Source organism: Erinaceus europaeus, chromosome 2 (assembly GCF_950295315.1).
Source record: "Erinaceus europaeus chromosome 2, mEriEur2.1, whole genome shotgun sequence".
Lineage (NCBI taxonomy): Eukaryota > Metazoa > Chordata > Mammalia > Eulipotyphla > Erinaceidae > Erinaceus > Erinaceus europaeus.
Window position 1 is genome coordinate 112,855,667 of NC_080163.1, and position 17,265 is coordinate 112,872,931.

General features: G+C 40.4%; 2 protein-coding genes across 2 annotated transcripts in view; one reads left to right on the plus strand and one right to left on the minus strand.

Annotated features, from left to right (window-relative positions):
• MCPH1 (microcephalin 1) overlaps positions 1-17,265 on the minus strand; it is a 260,272-nt gene that overhangs the window by 109,832 nt on the left and 133,175 nt on the right. The window lies entirely within an intron of this gene.
• ANGPT2 (angiopoietin 2) overlaps positions 1-17,265 on the plus strand; it is a 64,483-nt gene that overhangs the window by 16,439 nt on the left and 30,779 nt on the right. Inside the window, exon 2 of the mRNA XM_007517221.3 lies at positions 15,613-15,768. Within this exon, the coding sequence (XP_007517283.1) occupies positions 15,613-15,768 (156 nt within the window). The remainder of the gene's footprint in view (positions 1-15,612; positions 15,769-17,265) is intronic.

A 17,265-nucleotide genomic window follows, 5' to 3' on the forward strand; every position in this document is an offset into this window, starting at 1 on the left:
ACCAATCATAATTTGAATCCCCAAGAGTAGCCAAAACTCCAGCGTAGGTCCTTCTACCCAGCAGAGACACTGAGCCACAAACTTTAAACTGGCACTGAGACCATTTCAATTTGAAATCTGATTTCTACAACTGTGGGAGACATTCAACAATTTACTACACCACTGATGAAATTAAACTGGCTTGTAGAAGGCAGGACTAAATCATGGTAGTAACCACTGCAATAGTTTTGGTTTTAAAAAGGACATAGAATGACTCATATTTTGATTGAAACAAACAAATCCAAACAATAGGAAAATCTCTGCTACTACTCCCTTCTTCCTGTGTGCCTTAACCCTCATTCCACTTCTGGCATATGCTCATCCTTTTAATTCAGTCTCCTATATATCCTCACCTCATTCTCATTTCTTATATGCATCTTCACCACTCCCCAGCTACCCCCATACCTGTTTCCTATGTACATTCTCACTCGTTACTCCTGCTTCCTGTGTGTGCCCCCTCTTTTCATTTTATCACTTCCTGTGTGATCACTCATTCCTGTTCCCTTTGCACATGAGCTTTTGTTTCCAACAAATGAATTTTAGTTGACTGTGTGAATAGGTTTCACTGTAGTTCTAAAAAAGCGGTGGTGGTATGATATAATGCCACATATTATCATCCCCAAAGCTCTTATAAATAAAAATTTTGACAAACAACAAAAGAAAGGAAGAAGAAGAGGAGGGGGAGGGGAAGGAGGAGGAGGTGAACAAGAAGAGGAAGAAGAAGAAAAAGAAGAAGAAGGAGAAGAAGAAGAAGGAGGAGGAGGAGAAGAAGGAGAAGGAGAAGGAGGAGAAGAAGAAGAAGAAGGAGGAGGAGGAGAAGAAGAAGGAGAAGAGGAGGAGGAGGAGGAGGAGGAGGAGGGGGAAAGAAGTAGCAGTAGCAGCAGCAAAGAACCATTCTATGGTGATATTATGGCCCTTTTACCATAATATCTGATAAATCTCTCTTGAAATGACTTTTCCTCACTCTTCATATTATGAGCACAAATTCAAGCATGCAGAAGGAAAAAAATTCTGAATGACAAGTGTTAAAAAAAAAACAAACCCAAAACCAACCTCCCAAAAAACAAAACAAAACAAAACAAAAAAAACCTCCCTTATATCCATGGAGTGAAAGGGGAAAGGAATTTTCCACTAGTTTCCATTAGGATAGACATGCATGAAAGGCAGTAGGGTTAGAGAGAGTAGAGAGAGGGGACAGACCTCTAGAACTGAAACTAATTATGGGAAGATAATTCAATCCCTGTACTGTTACCACAAGCATTTGGCAAATCACACTGAACACTGACTTCCCAATTGCTTTGGTGTTCAAGTAGATTTGGCTTTTCTGTATGCTATTAAATCAATTCAGCTTAGAACGAGTGAGTATGGTGAGCAGGGCAAGCAAACTATCAATTATATGCAGAAATGAACTCAAGTACTTTCGTAAAACTATCACATATTCTCTGCTATCCACCATAACACCAAGAACACACAAGCCCAGGGCACACATCTTCCTACAGAATACATGCATGCTGCTCTAAGAACCATCATGTTGCTTCTAAAGTTGTTTGTCTTCAAGTGAAAACGTGCCTAGCAAGAAACACGGTTGTTGTTCTTAATGGTTCCAGAAGTTAAGAAAATATTCAAGTATATAACTTACTAGTTCTTTTCCACTTAACTGGTTTTATCATAACCACATCGAGCATTTGCAATGAAAGACACTAGACTTGGGGAAGGGAGAGAATGGGTTGGGTTTATATCATCTTTTACAATAGCAACTACCAAAAGCCCAGCTTTGTACTCAGGTAGATTTCATAGTATTGAGACTATGAGCTATTTTGAGTCACTACTTTTTTTTAAGTGGCTGACAGATGTGTAGTATTGTCAATTTCCCTTGAACATGTAAAGTATTCTGCACAAACTTGTGATTTTACTGCAGAAACTCAGAGTGCCTTGGTACACAGGTTGAGAACTTGTTTCCCAATAGTACAGTAGGCATTTATGTACCTGCTTCACCAATGAGAAATGATCTAGTAAGAAGAGATGATATAGTAGTTGACATATAGATGGGACAGGATTGACAAATGGGTTTGTAAGCCCCAAATCCTGTGATTGGATGATGACTACAATATGCTTCAAAGCTAAAAAAAAAAAAAAAAAGTAACTTCTTCCTATATGAATACAGCATACATAGAAAGGTTGTATTTAGGCCTTATGATGTTGCTCCAAAGTAGGAAATATTCAAAATAGAATTAAATCCAATAGACTGATTCACTTATTTTTTGAGCACTTTTGTGTTCCTTTCTAACAGGCAATAGAGAGAGCATTTTCTTCCTATACTTGAAGCCACTGAACTCCACCAAAATGCAACCCATGACTCAGGCATTTATTTATTTATTATTTATTTTTAGACTAATGGGAACTGCATGAATTCTTTCTTGGTCTTCCAAGAGCAAATGCCTTTAATGCTTGATCCGGAAAGAATCAAGTTTTGAAATGTTAAATTACTAATTTACCTAACTGAATACTTTTAATCCTCCCTAGGCAGCTGGAATGGTTTAATCTATAGCTCTCTGCAAACACTCACTTGAAAACCACTTTTCCAAAGTCCATTCCTTTAAGAAGAATTTAGGTACCAACAGATGAAAGCTGTAGGCAGAGGTAAATAAAATCACTCATTGTCACAAAGGTCAGAGTGTCCCAGCCAAATTTGTCAAACATTTCATTTCCAATATCCTTCCCTCTGAGACATCTTTTTATTGAGGTCTAAACCACAGGATGTATATAAAGTATAGTAGCCTGACACTGACAGTCACATAATCTTTTAGAATATGAATTTATTCCTGTAGCTAGTACTGTGATCAAGATATAAAAACAAAACTCTAGTCCCCTCGTGCTCCTCCCAGTTTATATCCTCTCTCCTGCACCTTCTAACTACCTCCTACCTAGAAATCATTATTCTGACTTCAGTTGTCTTTACTAGGTTTGATATATTCTTGAACTGGTCATACATGGAGTTATATAGGAAATACTATTTTCATGTGTGTATGGTTTCTTTTACTTGATATGATTCCTGTGGCAGTTTTCATAGCAAGCTAGTATATCATTTTGAAAATTGAGTGGTAGGGTGTTAACACATCAGAACATTCCCCATGGAGCAATGCTTGCTAATCAAAATAATACTATCAGGAGAAAATGGAACTAGTAAAGTATGGTTACCAAGGAATGTTATTTAGTAATGTTAATTTAGTTTCACACAGTTGGGTACAAACTATATCACAGATCCTTATGATCTGGAAGTGCAACAGATTTTATGTAGAGCAGTCAGTAGAGAGTTGTTTTTTATGGCAATGTGTAACTCTATAGACTAAACTGTTAATTTAAGTGAATTTCTTCTTGAAATTTTATGCCAAAGTTATTTAATGAAAAGTAATATATCATATATATATACAAACAAACATGTGTTTAAATCCTGTTTGGGGCCATGACACTTTCTTTTTATGGCCAAAGTCTGCAGATAAATTCCTTTTTAAAAATTTTTTTAAAATTTATTTTCCTTTTTGTTGCTCTTGTTTTTTTTTATTGTTGTTGTTATCATCATTGTTAGATAGGACAGAGAGAAATGGAGAGGAGAGGAAGACAAAGAGGGGGAGAGAAAGACAGACACCTGTAGACCTGCTTCACTGCCTGTGAAGCGACCCTCCTGCAAGTGGGGAGCCGGGGCCTCTAAACAGGATCCTTATGCTGGTCTTTGTGCTTCAGGCCACATGCGTTTAACCTTCTGCACTACTGCCCAACTCCCCAGATAAATTCTCAATCACTGGAGGGCAATTGATTTTCCCAGAATATGAACGCTATACCATGAAAGAAAAGGTTGAAATCAACTCATTCTACAAATGAGTCAGAAACAACAGCTTCCCTACAACTGGTAGTTGGTAAAGTGAAACTTGGGACAACATGTATTTTGTGGAAAGATACTCTCTTATTTTGGGGGCCTGGAAACCTTGGGAGACATAATTAGTTCACTGATTTGTCAAAAGTCATAAGCACTATATTCAGTTCCTGGTGGAGGCTGGGTGCTTTGCATAGTTCACACTGCAATCACCCAGATAGCACAGTGGTGTGGGGGTTCACATAAGTCCTTCAGGCCTGTGGTCCCACGTGGAAATGTGACACATTCAGGGGGTTCTCTGTGCATCCCAGGGTGTGAAGGGGGAGCAAGTCTGGAGTGACCAAAACTTCATGAGTAAGCACTTTAAGCTTTGCAGAAGAATTCAGTGATTTATCAGATGTCAGACCAAGAAATGAAGATAAGGAAAGAATCATAACCAGCATGTTTTTTCCCCCATGTCTTGCCACACAATCTGAGTATTTATTATTATTATTAAATTCTACTGCCACAGTCTGGGAGGTGACATAGTATGCAGAAAGTCTGAAATGTGAATATAAGTTTCTGAGTTTGGTTCCCACCACACCACATGCCAGTGTTGTGGTTCTTTAACACTCATAAATAAATAGAATTAAATAAAGTATAAAAATTATTTTATAAATTATGCTGCTAATAAGGTTTCAAATGAGTTGCTAATATACGTAAAGACATATTTTGACTCTAAAAGTTAGTATGTAAAACACCACCCATTGTCAAAAATCTGTGTTTCTTTTAAAGAAATTTATTTTCTTTTAAAGTGTTTTTGTTTGTTCATTTATTTAGGATAGAGACAGAGATATGAAGAAGGAGTAGGAGGAGATAGAGAGGGAGAGACAGGGACACCTGCAACACTATTTTACCTCTCGTGAAGACCCCCAAAGATAGGGACTGGAGACGTGAACCCCAGTCTTTGCGCATTATAATATGTGCACTCTATTGAGTATGCCACCATCTGGCTCCACGAAAATCTGTATTTCTAATGTAGGGTGTAATGAGTTTGATCACTTTCAAATCACTTTGCTTCTGTAAAGCACAAGCAGGTATACAAAGCTTGATGGTACAGAAGGGGCTGGGTTGTATAGATGAATACGGAGACCTTGCAGCCATAAATACTAACAAAAAAGGCTGAGTGGTGGAGCACCTGGTTAAGCACACACAGTATTACGCACAAGGACCTGTGCAGGGACATGGGTTCAAGTCCCCACTCCCCACTTGCAGTGAGGATGCTCCCTAAGTGGTGAACTAGGTCTGCAGATGTCTATCCTTTTCTCTCCCTGTCTCCTCTTCCCTATCCTATCGAATGAAACAGAAAGAAAAAAATGCTGATAAAAGTGGGAACTGAACCAGAGGTCAATGAGAGATAAACTAACCTAATAGAAAAGGTGGACTTTCCCTCTAATGAGATTCAGAAATGCCTGAACCCTGGCTGTCAGAAGATCATGAAATTACACACTAAATGGATAAGTTCACTAGAATCCAGAAAACAGCTAGAGTGGTGTCTGGGGATGAGAGCACTAGAATATAGACAAACATGGACCCCACTGAGAAAATCTCAGAGATAACAATCTGCTGAGAGTGGGTTAGCAGACCCATCATATAGGAAGATGGAATGCTTGGTGGCAAAGTTTCCAGCTACATGAATCTGCTATACTTTGAGCATTTCCAATATTCTCCCTACCAATCTCTTCCCTACTAAACTATCTCCACCTTTGATTTTTAGGGTTGTTAGTGGGCAGGAAAGGCAGCAGAGGGGTGGAGGTCTGTGCAGAGACTCTCAGCAGGGTGTGCAGTGCAGGCTCAGATGCCGAGACTTGTCAAGCTTTCCCATCTGCATTCTCATGTCTCCTCCTTCCCTTTCTTCTCAAGAAACAACAAGAGCTTTCCGCCTCCTTACAAAGGGCCAGCTTATCTTAGAAGTATCTCCTAGACAAAAATCCTTTAGGTCTTTCCTTTTCCTAGCTACCCCATAGTAAATATGATGGTGTGAGCTCATTTCTTGCTGAAAAGGGTGTGTGTGGGGGGAAGAGCCTCCTCACCCTGCTTCTTCTTCTAGCGTTTGCCACTCACCCTGCTTGGTCCCCAGAAACCTACCCAGTATATTAACAAACACAACATACGGAGAGAAGGGAGGGAACAGACAGGACAGATAGAAAACACAATTAACCTTGAATTCTTTGTGACAGAAGTGAAAAGTAAACTGTGACATTCAGCACATTTTTTCAGGGGAAGAAGATACACATCGGCATATATACAAGCACTGAGCTCTGCATAGGGGATAGCACCTGAATGCCTTAGCAACATGAGCCAGGCCTGTGTGCCCTCATCATGTACAAAATGAGAAAACTAATGGTGATATCAGAAAATTCTGAAGTGTTTTTGTTTTCCAGGATTCTGAATGTCTATCATTCCACCCAAGTGAAATTGGATGAATATGAATACATGGCTATGCATTTGCATGCTCACAAACACATTTCCAAGACTGCCTACCACAGATGGTCTCTAAAGGAACAATTCACTTTATTCTTTCCTCTAAATGCAGCTTCAGAGAGCTCTTTAGTTTCATTAGGAAAGGAATTCTGATAAAGTGTATCCTAAAATTCCTCACTCTCACCTTCCCCATTTGAATTTAAGTTGCTTCCATCTGAAATAATTTATAACTCAGCTCATTCTATAAAAGAGAGTGTTCTATTCCTTCCTATTTCCACTAAGAACATTACTGCATCTCCTAAGCTGAGAACCAGCAACAGGCACCCCTGGTCTCGCCCCAAGGCAGAAGTCCATGGTGTCTTATGTATGCTGACTCTGGGGAGTTGAAGGGTTTCTCCTCCACTGCTCTTGCTGCTGGAGCCTGGGAGGGAGGAAAAGGGCAGTTCAAATACACACACAGTGGGTCTCTCCCGTAGTGACTGTTGAAAACTGTCCACCTGGGACAAGAAAAGAGAACTCTTGTCTCCTCCCCATGACATCTCTCAGGCATCTGCACTCCCTCACCATAGGGAGTGTGCTTTCTGAATGCTGAAAAGGCTCCCTCTGCTACCCCACCTACCCTTCTTAGGTCTGTGGGAGACCTTGGCCTTAGCCTCAGAATCTGTCTGCAGACTTACTCTCTGTCCAATCTATTAGAGATATCCACTTTCAGAAATAAGCAGTCTCTCCTTTGCAGTTGTTTTCCCATGGAACTAGATTGCTGGTACCAGGGCTTCCAAAGATAGCATGTGAGTGGGCCTTGGTGTCACCTACCTGAATTTTGTCATGGTCCCTGTGCTCCCCAGTCTAGGAAAAGAGGGAGGGCATCCGACCCTGGATTTTCCTAGACCCTGGATTCTCTGTGCAGATCTGAGAACAACCCTGCTGTTATATTGTTATATTGGGGCACTTCTTTGGCTATTTCTTGTCTTTTGTTCCCATCTCATCTTCTAGCTTCCAGACTTCTTCCAGAGGCAGTGGAGCTATGAACACCCCACTAGGCCCTAACATAGATTGTATCCCATGCCCTGTCCCTACCTGGCAACTTCTCCCACTCCAAGCAGGTGGGGTAGCAGAGGGAGCCTTTTCAGCATTCAGAAAGCACACTCCTTATGGTGAGGGAGTGCAGATGCCTGAGAGATGCCATGGGGAGGAGACAAGAGTTCTCTTTTCTTGTCCCAGGTGGACAGTTTTCAACAGTCACTACGGGAGAGACCCACTGTATGTGTATTTGAACTGCCCCTTTCCTCCCTCCCAGGCTCCATGCCTCTCCTTGGGATCACTTCCTAAATAAACTTCCTGAATGCATGTCTTTGTCTCAGGCTCAGCTTTTGGGGAAACCTAAGCTAAGGCGGTGTGAGAATCCAGTGAGACTGAATATACATATCTAGATATGAAAGTACTTTTACAGCTGTTCACTGCTCTAGCCATCATTAATGTTTACAAATGTATATGTCACTTTGTAACTCTTGTTATATGCTTCTCCCTTACAAGTGCCTGTAAGGTGCTGTGAATGCTAGCAGATATCTGGCTCAATGCTTATGGAGTTCAAAAAGTCATACGTGTGCAAAAAGTGACAGTTTTTTTTTTTTTTTTTTTTGCTATAAATGCCCAAAAAAAATTTTATGAGGTCAAGGGAGTTGGGAGCAGGTTAAGTGCAGGTGGCACAAAGTGCAAGGACCAGCATAAGGATCCCAGTTTGAGGGCCCGGCTCCCCACCTATAGGGGAGTTACTTCACAGGCAGTGAAGCAGGTCTGCAGGTATCTTTTTCTCCTCCCTCTGTCCTCCCTTCCTCTCTCCATTTCTCTCTATCCTATCCAACAACAACAACAGTAATGACTACAACAATATAACAGCAAGGACAACAAAAGGGAATAAATAAATTAATTAAAAATTTATGAGGTCAACATACCAGCATCGTTAAGCCTGCATATATGTAAAGTGACTGTTATGGAGGAAAATTAGCAATTTAATCAGTGGGAAATGACTGAGACACTTTGAAAAGAAAAATTCATTTCCTCCTTAGATTCTAGACTGCTGGTTAAGGATGCAGAGAGGTGCAAATGCATGTGATAACCCCCCCACTAGCTAAACAACAGAAAGGAGTATGTGGCAGACTCCCAAGTGAAAGCCTGCCTGCTAACATCATCTCACAAGTAGTCTGTGGGGGCATGGGAGGGGGGGTCCCACAGCATGATCTCTAATATAACACCCAGTGCTGCCTGTGTCGCTATCTTCAAGTGTGTGGGCACCAAGGAGCACTTTGAGTCTCCATGCACTGTTGTCATGACACAGTGTCAACTAGCAGAAGCAACTTATTACAAGAAAAAAGTAAAAGGGCATACTCATCTTGGAGATCTGTGCAGTCAGAAGAATGGATGCAGGTTTGTTTACTGGGCACCTAGAAACCCTCAACAGGCAGCATGACCCCTCCTTCCCAAAGTGCTGACACCAAATGAGGGCAGAAAGGGGCCCAAATCACAGCCAGTGGGGGAGAAATAGCTTTGACAGTTTCATAGCTTTGTAAGTTTAAGGGTGGTACCTCCTATACAAGAAGACACAGCTTTGGTACATTTGAATGTCACCTACAGTCTTGCCCTTGCCCCAGCCCCTATAGGACTTTAAAGGCAAAGGTCTGCACAAGACTTAAATCTTTAGGCCTCAATCCCTTCATTCTCAGAATCTCTCACTGAACACTACTGAGCACATAACTGGCTTGGCAGTAATCACTGTAGATTAAAAAAAAAGCTTTATAAAGAGATGGAAGATACCCAGTTTTGCCAAGTGACTGGAGTCCTCAAAAGAAGTTTTCAGCTTCCTCAGGACTGGGTATATCAAGAACATGTTGTTAAAACCTCTCAAACAGAATATCCCTGGTCAATGAACCTAGAGCCCTGTTATGAAAATGAATTGAGGATGGGAGGAAAGGGGAAAGGAGGAAACTGAGTGAAAATTGTCCATTGTATGGTGGAGGATAGAAACTAGACCTCTCTTCTGACTCCTACAATGTAGTAGATATTGATTTACAAAGACAAGTACTTGAAACCTGTATGGTGGTTATCACCCAAGGTTACTTCCAAAAGAAAACACAAAATTCTGGCTGCTACTGGGCTATGTATACAGTTTCCAATCCCCAAGTAAACAAGAACACATACCTACAGTATTAGATCTAAAAATAATTTTTTAAAAATTGCAAAATGGTCTTGGTCACAAAAAGCATCACACAGTATAAAGGTCTCTTTGATGAGGCTGCACGCATGCACAAGTGTATGTGCATGTGTAACCCTGAAGGGATAGAATTGGGGAGTAGTGAAGACAGAAGAGGGAGAATAGTCTGGGCAGCTGGGAACACCTGGGAACACCCTATCAGATTTTGAGGTACAGCTCAGAAATAAGTGTTTTGCCAGGTGATGGATCTATACTGTGTATTGTAGGCTGGGATGCAGGGAAACAGAGCCCTAATGTTTGTATTCAACTTACTAACTCTCAGGTGGGGTGATGAGAGAGAAGTAAGGGCTGCCTGGCAATCCAGAGGAAGGATGGTAGACACTGGGGACAGGACGAGGGAAGGGGATGTGTGAAAAGGACCAAATTAAGAGAGACGAACAAGGATGAAAAAAGCCATACATTTTGGTGTGTGCTGTGGAAGAAAGAACAAACATAATATCTCATTTCTAAATGGAAATGCTAGAAAGTACAGTGGCTCTAGGGAAAACTCAAAATCAAAGCTGGAGGGGAGAGGGGAACCTCGGCACTGTGAACTTCGGCACCTTCCTTCTCTTCCCCAGTCTCTCTGACTGAAAAAGTCAGTCTGGAATAAAGTCCCAAAAAAGAAAAAGAAAAGAAAAGTGAGATGAAAGGAAAGGAAAAGAAATGAAAGGAAACTAGTTAAAGGGTATTAAGATATGAAGCTTTATTTCAATAGATGGGATCAATCAACCTGAATCTATAGTTGGGACCAATATTGAAATCTTGAAGTTAAGGAGGTTTTTCATCCACTATCTATATATTTTGCACCCGCAGCCAATTTCAAGATTTGCAACTTTCCTTTTGGTAGGAAAAAAAGAGAAAAGATAATCTTGGTGAGAAGAACAAGGGAAAGATTCCAATGTGCAATCAATCTGCCACAGCTGCCTTGCAAATGGACTTATTTTTTCTGTCAAATCTGATTGTTCAAATTTGGGGGAGTAATGAAAAACTTCAGGTTGAACTTTCCATTGGAAAAACAATATGTTTATGTTATGTTAAGATATTTTATTCTGGCTTCAGAATGTTGCCAACTTTTGAAGACAGAGGTTTAGGGTGCAAGTCTTTTTTTTTTTTTTTAAGCAGATTAAAATAACACAGAGCAACAATGTATGCAACTATGGTGATAGTTAAACTTGGATAATTCATTTGAATTTGGAGGAAGAAGAAAAAGTTTAGGGTCCCACACTTTGGAGTACATGCAGACTAGTAATTAAGTAGAGGATCAATCAAACACCATACACACACACACACACATACACACAGAGTGAGGGAGGCACTGTGGCATCCCACCCCTCAGCGATTCAAAACCATTGCCTGATCATTTTCAGAGATGAAAGCAGCATCCAACATTCCTACAAAAACATGAAGATGCATAGCTGCACATGTGAAATAAGTAAGCACCATGCCCTCTCCCTCAGGGGGTTCAAGTGTTTTTGGAATAGCAGTGATAAGAGCATACAAGGGGGGGGGGGGAGCTTTTGATCAAGGAGAGCAGAGCCTGAGGCTACCAATGGAGGAGGGGCTTATTGGCGTCTTTTTTCTCCTATACTTCCTTATATTAGAATGGAGTTTTGTTGGTTAGATTTCTGTTTCTGGCTCTTAACTGCAGGCTATAAAAGTAAGGGAGATTCTTATGTTGCAAGGGAAATGGCTCAATAGGTAGAGTACAGGACCTGCATGTTGAGGTCTGGGGTTGTTGGATCCCTAAAACTACGTATGATGAAGTGGTGAATTTTTTTTTAATCTAATTAAATATTGATAAATAAACAGCAAGACATCCTAGGACTATTAATCAAGAGAGGACTAATTCATTAAGTTAAAGGTTAGAAGACAGGGGACACTTCAGGTACCCCATCTTTAATGCTAAGTGAGCCACTTTATTTCTAGATTTGGTCTATGCCCTTGGACATGCAGTGACTCAAGGGGAGGCTAATAAAATTGGAGCTCTCCACTTGGAAATGTACATGTTTACACTGTTACCAGCATCTAGAGCTTATCTCTAAAGTTTACTACTATTCTTTGGAGGGAAAAACAGATTTTTTTTTTTTTCCCCACCAAGATTTCTGCTGGGGCCTCTTGATTGTATGATTCCATTTAGGAAAAGGATAAGAGACAGAAGGAAAAAGTACAAAGCACTATTCCACTGCTTGTGAAGTTTCTGCGCAAATGCTCCCACATAGTTGGGAGCTTGATTCTGTATCCTATGGTTCCCCACCCCCCCCCCCCCCCCCATGCTACCAGATCTCAGAATGAGCATTGGTAAGCTTTAACTCCAGGCTTTTCTGTCAGTTCAAACCTCCTCACCTTCATTTAGCTCTGTGACAGGTGGTCTGCCTTTGTTTCCTCAGCTACCGCCAACCTTAGGAATTGAGAGGCAACCAGAGTCCAATTTTGAGACCTATCACTTGTGATTTAGAAATCAGGAGAAATGTGAAGCGAGTGGCACTTGTGGTTTGGACCACCAGCCTGTGCACAGGCCTGGAAGTCCTGTGTCAACCAGGCACCTCGAGTCTTTTGGTGGACAAAGAGATGCACAGGCCAGCTGAGACATGGGAAGTGGTCACAAAGACCAATAACAGTTCCTGTGGCTGTTATTGTTCTATTGTTCCTGGAGTCAAACAAATTCTTCTCTGTCTGAAAGGGGATTCAGTGTTATGTCACCAATGTTTCTTCAAACATTTATTTGATCTTGCTACTTGAGACAGGAGAGCAGAACTCTTTTTGATATTTCTGCTTTTGTGGACCTGCAGTTAGCAGCTGGATCATCATACAGGACTTTATTTGGTTGGAGATATATCTAGATACTACACATATATGCATTATATATATAGGGACTAGATACACACATTATTTGTATGAACATTTTAGTAACATACTTCAGTGTATAATAACCATGTACAGATACACAATATACAGAAATATGTTGTCTGGTGAATACCAGATGATCTCACTCATAGGTAGAAACTGAGTAGCAATGACAGTAAGGGAAAAAATAAGGTGAAACTTGAACTGGGTATGATGTATTGCACCAAAGCAAAGGACTCTGGGAAAAGAGGGATAGGCATGGGATAGAGGCACACTGGGGTCCTGCTGAAGCAGACATCTATCATAGGGAGATGAGAAGTTGTACCTATGTGTCAACAACTATGCTATAAACCATTAACCTCCAGTAAAGTGGAACAAAAAGAAAGAAATGAGAGAGAGAGAAAGAGAGAGAGAGAGAGAGATATGCTGTCCTAAAAGAATATCTGTGATTTAAAAACTATTTTCTATTCCACTATTTTCAAGTTTTAAGGCAGTAAAGCTAAAATTATTTATAAAAGTAAGTTTTTTTTTAAAGTTCTTTTGTCTAATTTTAAATTGGAACTTCACTTGAGAATGTCAAATTATAAACAGTCCTCTCAAGTCTCTTGGTGGTTATAACCACATTTGACCTGGTAGTTCAAAACATGAGGACAGGAGGCGGGGGTGGGGGGGGATTAAAGGACCCATTTTCCTCTCTAGTTATGATTTAGAGTGACAAAATATAGAATTATTTTAGCTCTCTCTTAAGTACAGAAATCAACAAGAAGATTAAGACTTTTTTATTTATACTAGTTTGTAAATTATTACTTCAGAGGATGGACTTAAACCAAACTCCAGCTTGAGTGTATCTTTATAGCTCTAACTTCCCAGAATAAGTCTTTCTAAATATTATCTTTGTTGGGTGTTAAGAGTAACTGAAACAACTTCTCTGGATGACTTAAGATAGTTTTAACTTTAACCTCCAAATTCCATTACTCCCATGGTGATGAGAGTGTGTGTGAGAGAGTGAGAGAGAGAAGCAGTGAGAGAAAAGTACAAAATGAAAATGGTTATTTACTTATTTATTGAAATTACATACTTAGCTGATAAAAGTTATGATTTAAAAGGAGTAAAGAGAGAGAAGATGGACAGACGAATTAAAAAAATGTGGTCATTGAAAGGACTAAGCTAATAGCACTAACTTGTTAATAAAAAGTTAATGAGCTATCAGTTTTGAGAGTTTTGTGAAGCCTAAATCAGAGATTTCTTCTGGAGGGCCAGTTAACAGGACCTGACACTTTAGAGCAGTCTACTCTACTCTGATTCGTTGTGCTTCAACTCTAGGATTTTAACAGTGGTTGGAGGTTAAGTAACTGCCCATAACCAAGGGAGAACTAAGGATAGACCTTCTCCCCCCCTCCATTTTATTAAGGGAATTTTGGTTTACAGGGTGGTCACCAGTGTTCATTTCTGCATTTCCCCAAGATGAGAGTCTTAGTACATCTCACCATCCACCAGACAATTGTCCTGTTTCATCAAAGGCTAGGAGGCAACTTTAATCATCAGTATGAAGGGATGGAGGAGGCTGAAATGCACCAGGAGGGGGCAAAAGCAGTACTCAGGAACAGCAAAATCAGTCATTAGTTTTAGTGCTGTTCTGATACTAACCCTACAGCCTCCTGACTCTAGCCAGAGACATGCTCTCTACGCTGCACACGCAAAGAAGCCCTTTAATGCTAAGGGATGAAACCCCATACTTCTCGCTCCACTTCTCCCTCTTAGAGGTCTATGCTGACAATTATTGAGTAAATACCATTTTAATGGTGTTGGATGATGACTCTGTGAGTGGTCTTCCAGAAAGAATAGTAAGTTTTGAAAGAAAGGTAAGTACAAGCAGTTATAACCGACAATCAGTTATTCAATTTAGGAAGAAATTTTTGAGTTGTTATCACATGTAGCAGAAATAAAAACAGGGTTTCTACCCTCCTGAGCTTGTCATTTGGACCAATGGATAGGAGTGGATCATTGTGAAAAACAGAGAAAGGAAATTAAATGTAAGTCCTAAAGTAATGTAAATATAATGGCGTTAAAAGCATAGCTTTATTGGCCCTGAAAGCACTCTCTGATCCATCAGAAACTCCTTATTTATATAGGAATACACTGGAACCCCCAAAGTTAAGCAATTTATCCAGGATGAAGCAAAACAGTGGGTAGGCATCCATGATACAAAACTCACTAACTAGTTCCCACACACTTCCCTACATTTATATCTAGTCATGTAATTGTTTTGTGCAAGATAGAGACATTAGTATCCATTAGTATCACTGTGAAAGTGACTTGTTCCTTCTCTGAGATTCAGTGATGCTAAAATCAGTGGACTACCCCAAATCCACAGAAGCTCTGAGACAGAATAATGGAGGTAGTGAAGGCTCTAGCATAGGATAAGAGTGATTCAATTGAAAAAAAAAAAAAAAAGCACTTTAGGAAAAACTTCATAGATTTAATGTATAATGAACTTAGAAAAAGGAGGAGGGTAGGGGTGGTGACACTGAATATGGAGCTGTGAAGTATGGGACAGTCCCAAGTCCTCCTCCTGTGCTGTTATACTCTTTCAAAGTCTATCTGTTGGGAAGTCACAAGTCTAAAAAGTGGAAGGTAACAGAGATGACTTGCAATTTCTATTTCCTACCTGACATGGATGAGCTGTGAACTGGCAGGGTGGAGTGCCATAATGTCACCCTTAGTGGTCCTTCCTGAGACTACACTTTCATCTTACTGCCCGGCTAGGACTGGGACCTTGACATCTGCCTTGCTGTCTCAGCATCGACTTCTAGAAAGACCCCAAACCATGAGTAGTTTGTCTCTGACTCATGATGTTACCAAATTTCTGGATATTGGATTAAAATCATATAACAGCATTTCACTGTTAAGCATTTTACTGACTAATTAGAGAGAAAGGGAGGGCCAAAGCATCACTCTGGTTTTGTATTGTATGTGGTACTGGAGACCACACTTAGGCGCTCTTACTCGGCAGTCCTGTGCTCTACTGCTGAGCCACCTCCACGACCACCCAACAGATTGTTTTAAGACAAGGGAGGCTATTTAGGGATGAAGTTCCTAATCATTTGAGTAATAATCATCTTTTCTGACACTTGTCCTTATCCAGCTTGAAAATTACATCCAGGACAGTATGAAGAAGGAAATGGTGGAGATGCAACAGCATGTAGTCCAGAACCAGACTGCTGTGATGATAGAAATTGGGACCAACCTACTAAACCAAACAGCTGAACAGACACGGAAGCTGACAGATGTTGAAGCTCAGGTAAGTGAGAAGCACGGTACACAGTGTGGTCAGGCCAGCTCAGGAGTAGCATAGAACTGTGCCTTCCTGAAACCAGGGAGCACTACAGGATGCCTGAATGTTTAGAAGAAACACTTATTTTACTAATAAACATTTAGAAGAAACATTTATTTTACTAATAAAATAAGTATCCATGACACTTAAAAATTAATAAAGACATTCTTATTTTTCACACTGAGGTTAAATGACATTTAAAGGACTAAGGACAAGGAGACCATTTTGGTGCGTACTTGACCACAGCAAAGCACATGCTCCTCTGCTTCACTGTTATTTTCTGGATTCTAGATGTTCTTTTTGTGTCCAAGTCCTAGACTTTTTTGGGCACTTGAGACACAAAAATCACTGAAGTAGAAAGTAGGAAGCTTTGTTCTTCAGTCTAACTCCAGTGTTAAGGTAAAAGATAAATCTCAGAACTGCTGGAGAGCTCAGTGGTGGTGCACCTGGTAGAGGACACATTACCATGCAGGAAGGATTGCGTTCAAGACCCTAGTCCCCACCTTCAGGAGTAAGATTTACAAGTAGTAGAGTAGTGCTGCAGGTGTCTTTCTATCTCTTTCTGTCTCTCAAACTGTATTAAAAAAAAAAAAAGTCTTGAAGGAATCATGTTAAGTGAGATAAGCCCAAAAAAGAAAGAAGAATATGGGATTATCTCACTCATAGATAGATGTTGAAAAATAAGAACAGAAGGGACAACACAAAGCAGAACTTGGATTGGAGTTGGTGTACTGCACCAAAGTACAAGTCTCTGGGGTGGGGGGGAGGGTGAGAGTTCAGGTCCTCGAACATGATGGCAGAGGGGGGTTGAGTTAGACTGTATGTAGAAAACTGAAATGTTGCATATGTACAAACTACTGTGTTTTACTGTCAAGTGTAAACCATTAATCCCTCCCCCAATAATGAAAAAAAAAAGCCACCAGGAAAGGTGGAATTATGCAGGTATCAAGGCCCTATTATTACTCTAGTGAGCAAGAGCATGGAAGAGAAAGAGGGTGTGTGTGTGTGTGTGTGTGTGTGTGTGTGTGTGTGAGAGAGAGAGAGTTATTGAAACAGCTTGTGTTGGGTTTGCAGAAGCAGCAGCAGCAGACAGCAGATGGCAAGATAAGATGTATTCTTCCCTAAGCTTCAGCCCACAGAATGCTAGTTCCCCACATACTGGGGACTAAAGCTCTCACCTTTTGGGTCTCAGTGGTCTTACCTATAAAATGAGGATGGGGGCGGTTGGCCCAGATGAATGGTTTTGATGCTCCCATTTAGCCCTCAGATTCTATGATTTTTCTGACTAACAGGAGCAGAATATAAAGCATGAACAAACTAAAAGAGTAATAGCAGAACACTAAAACAGAATTCACTGATTCAGGTTAAACAACACACAACCCATGACACAATAATAGTCCAGTGGGAAAAGTGATGTTGGAGGAATTTATTTTACATTTTTATATTTATTTATTTATTCCCTTT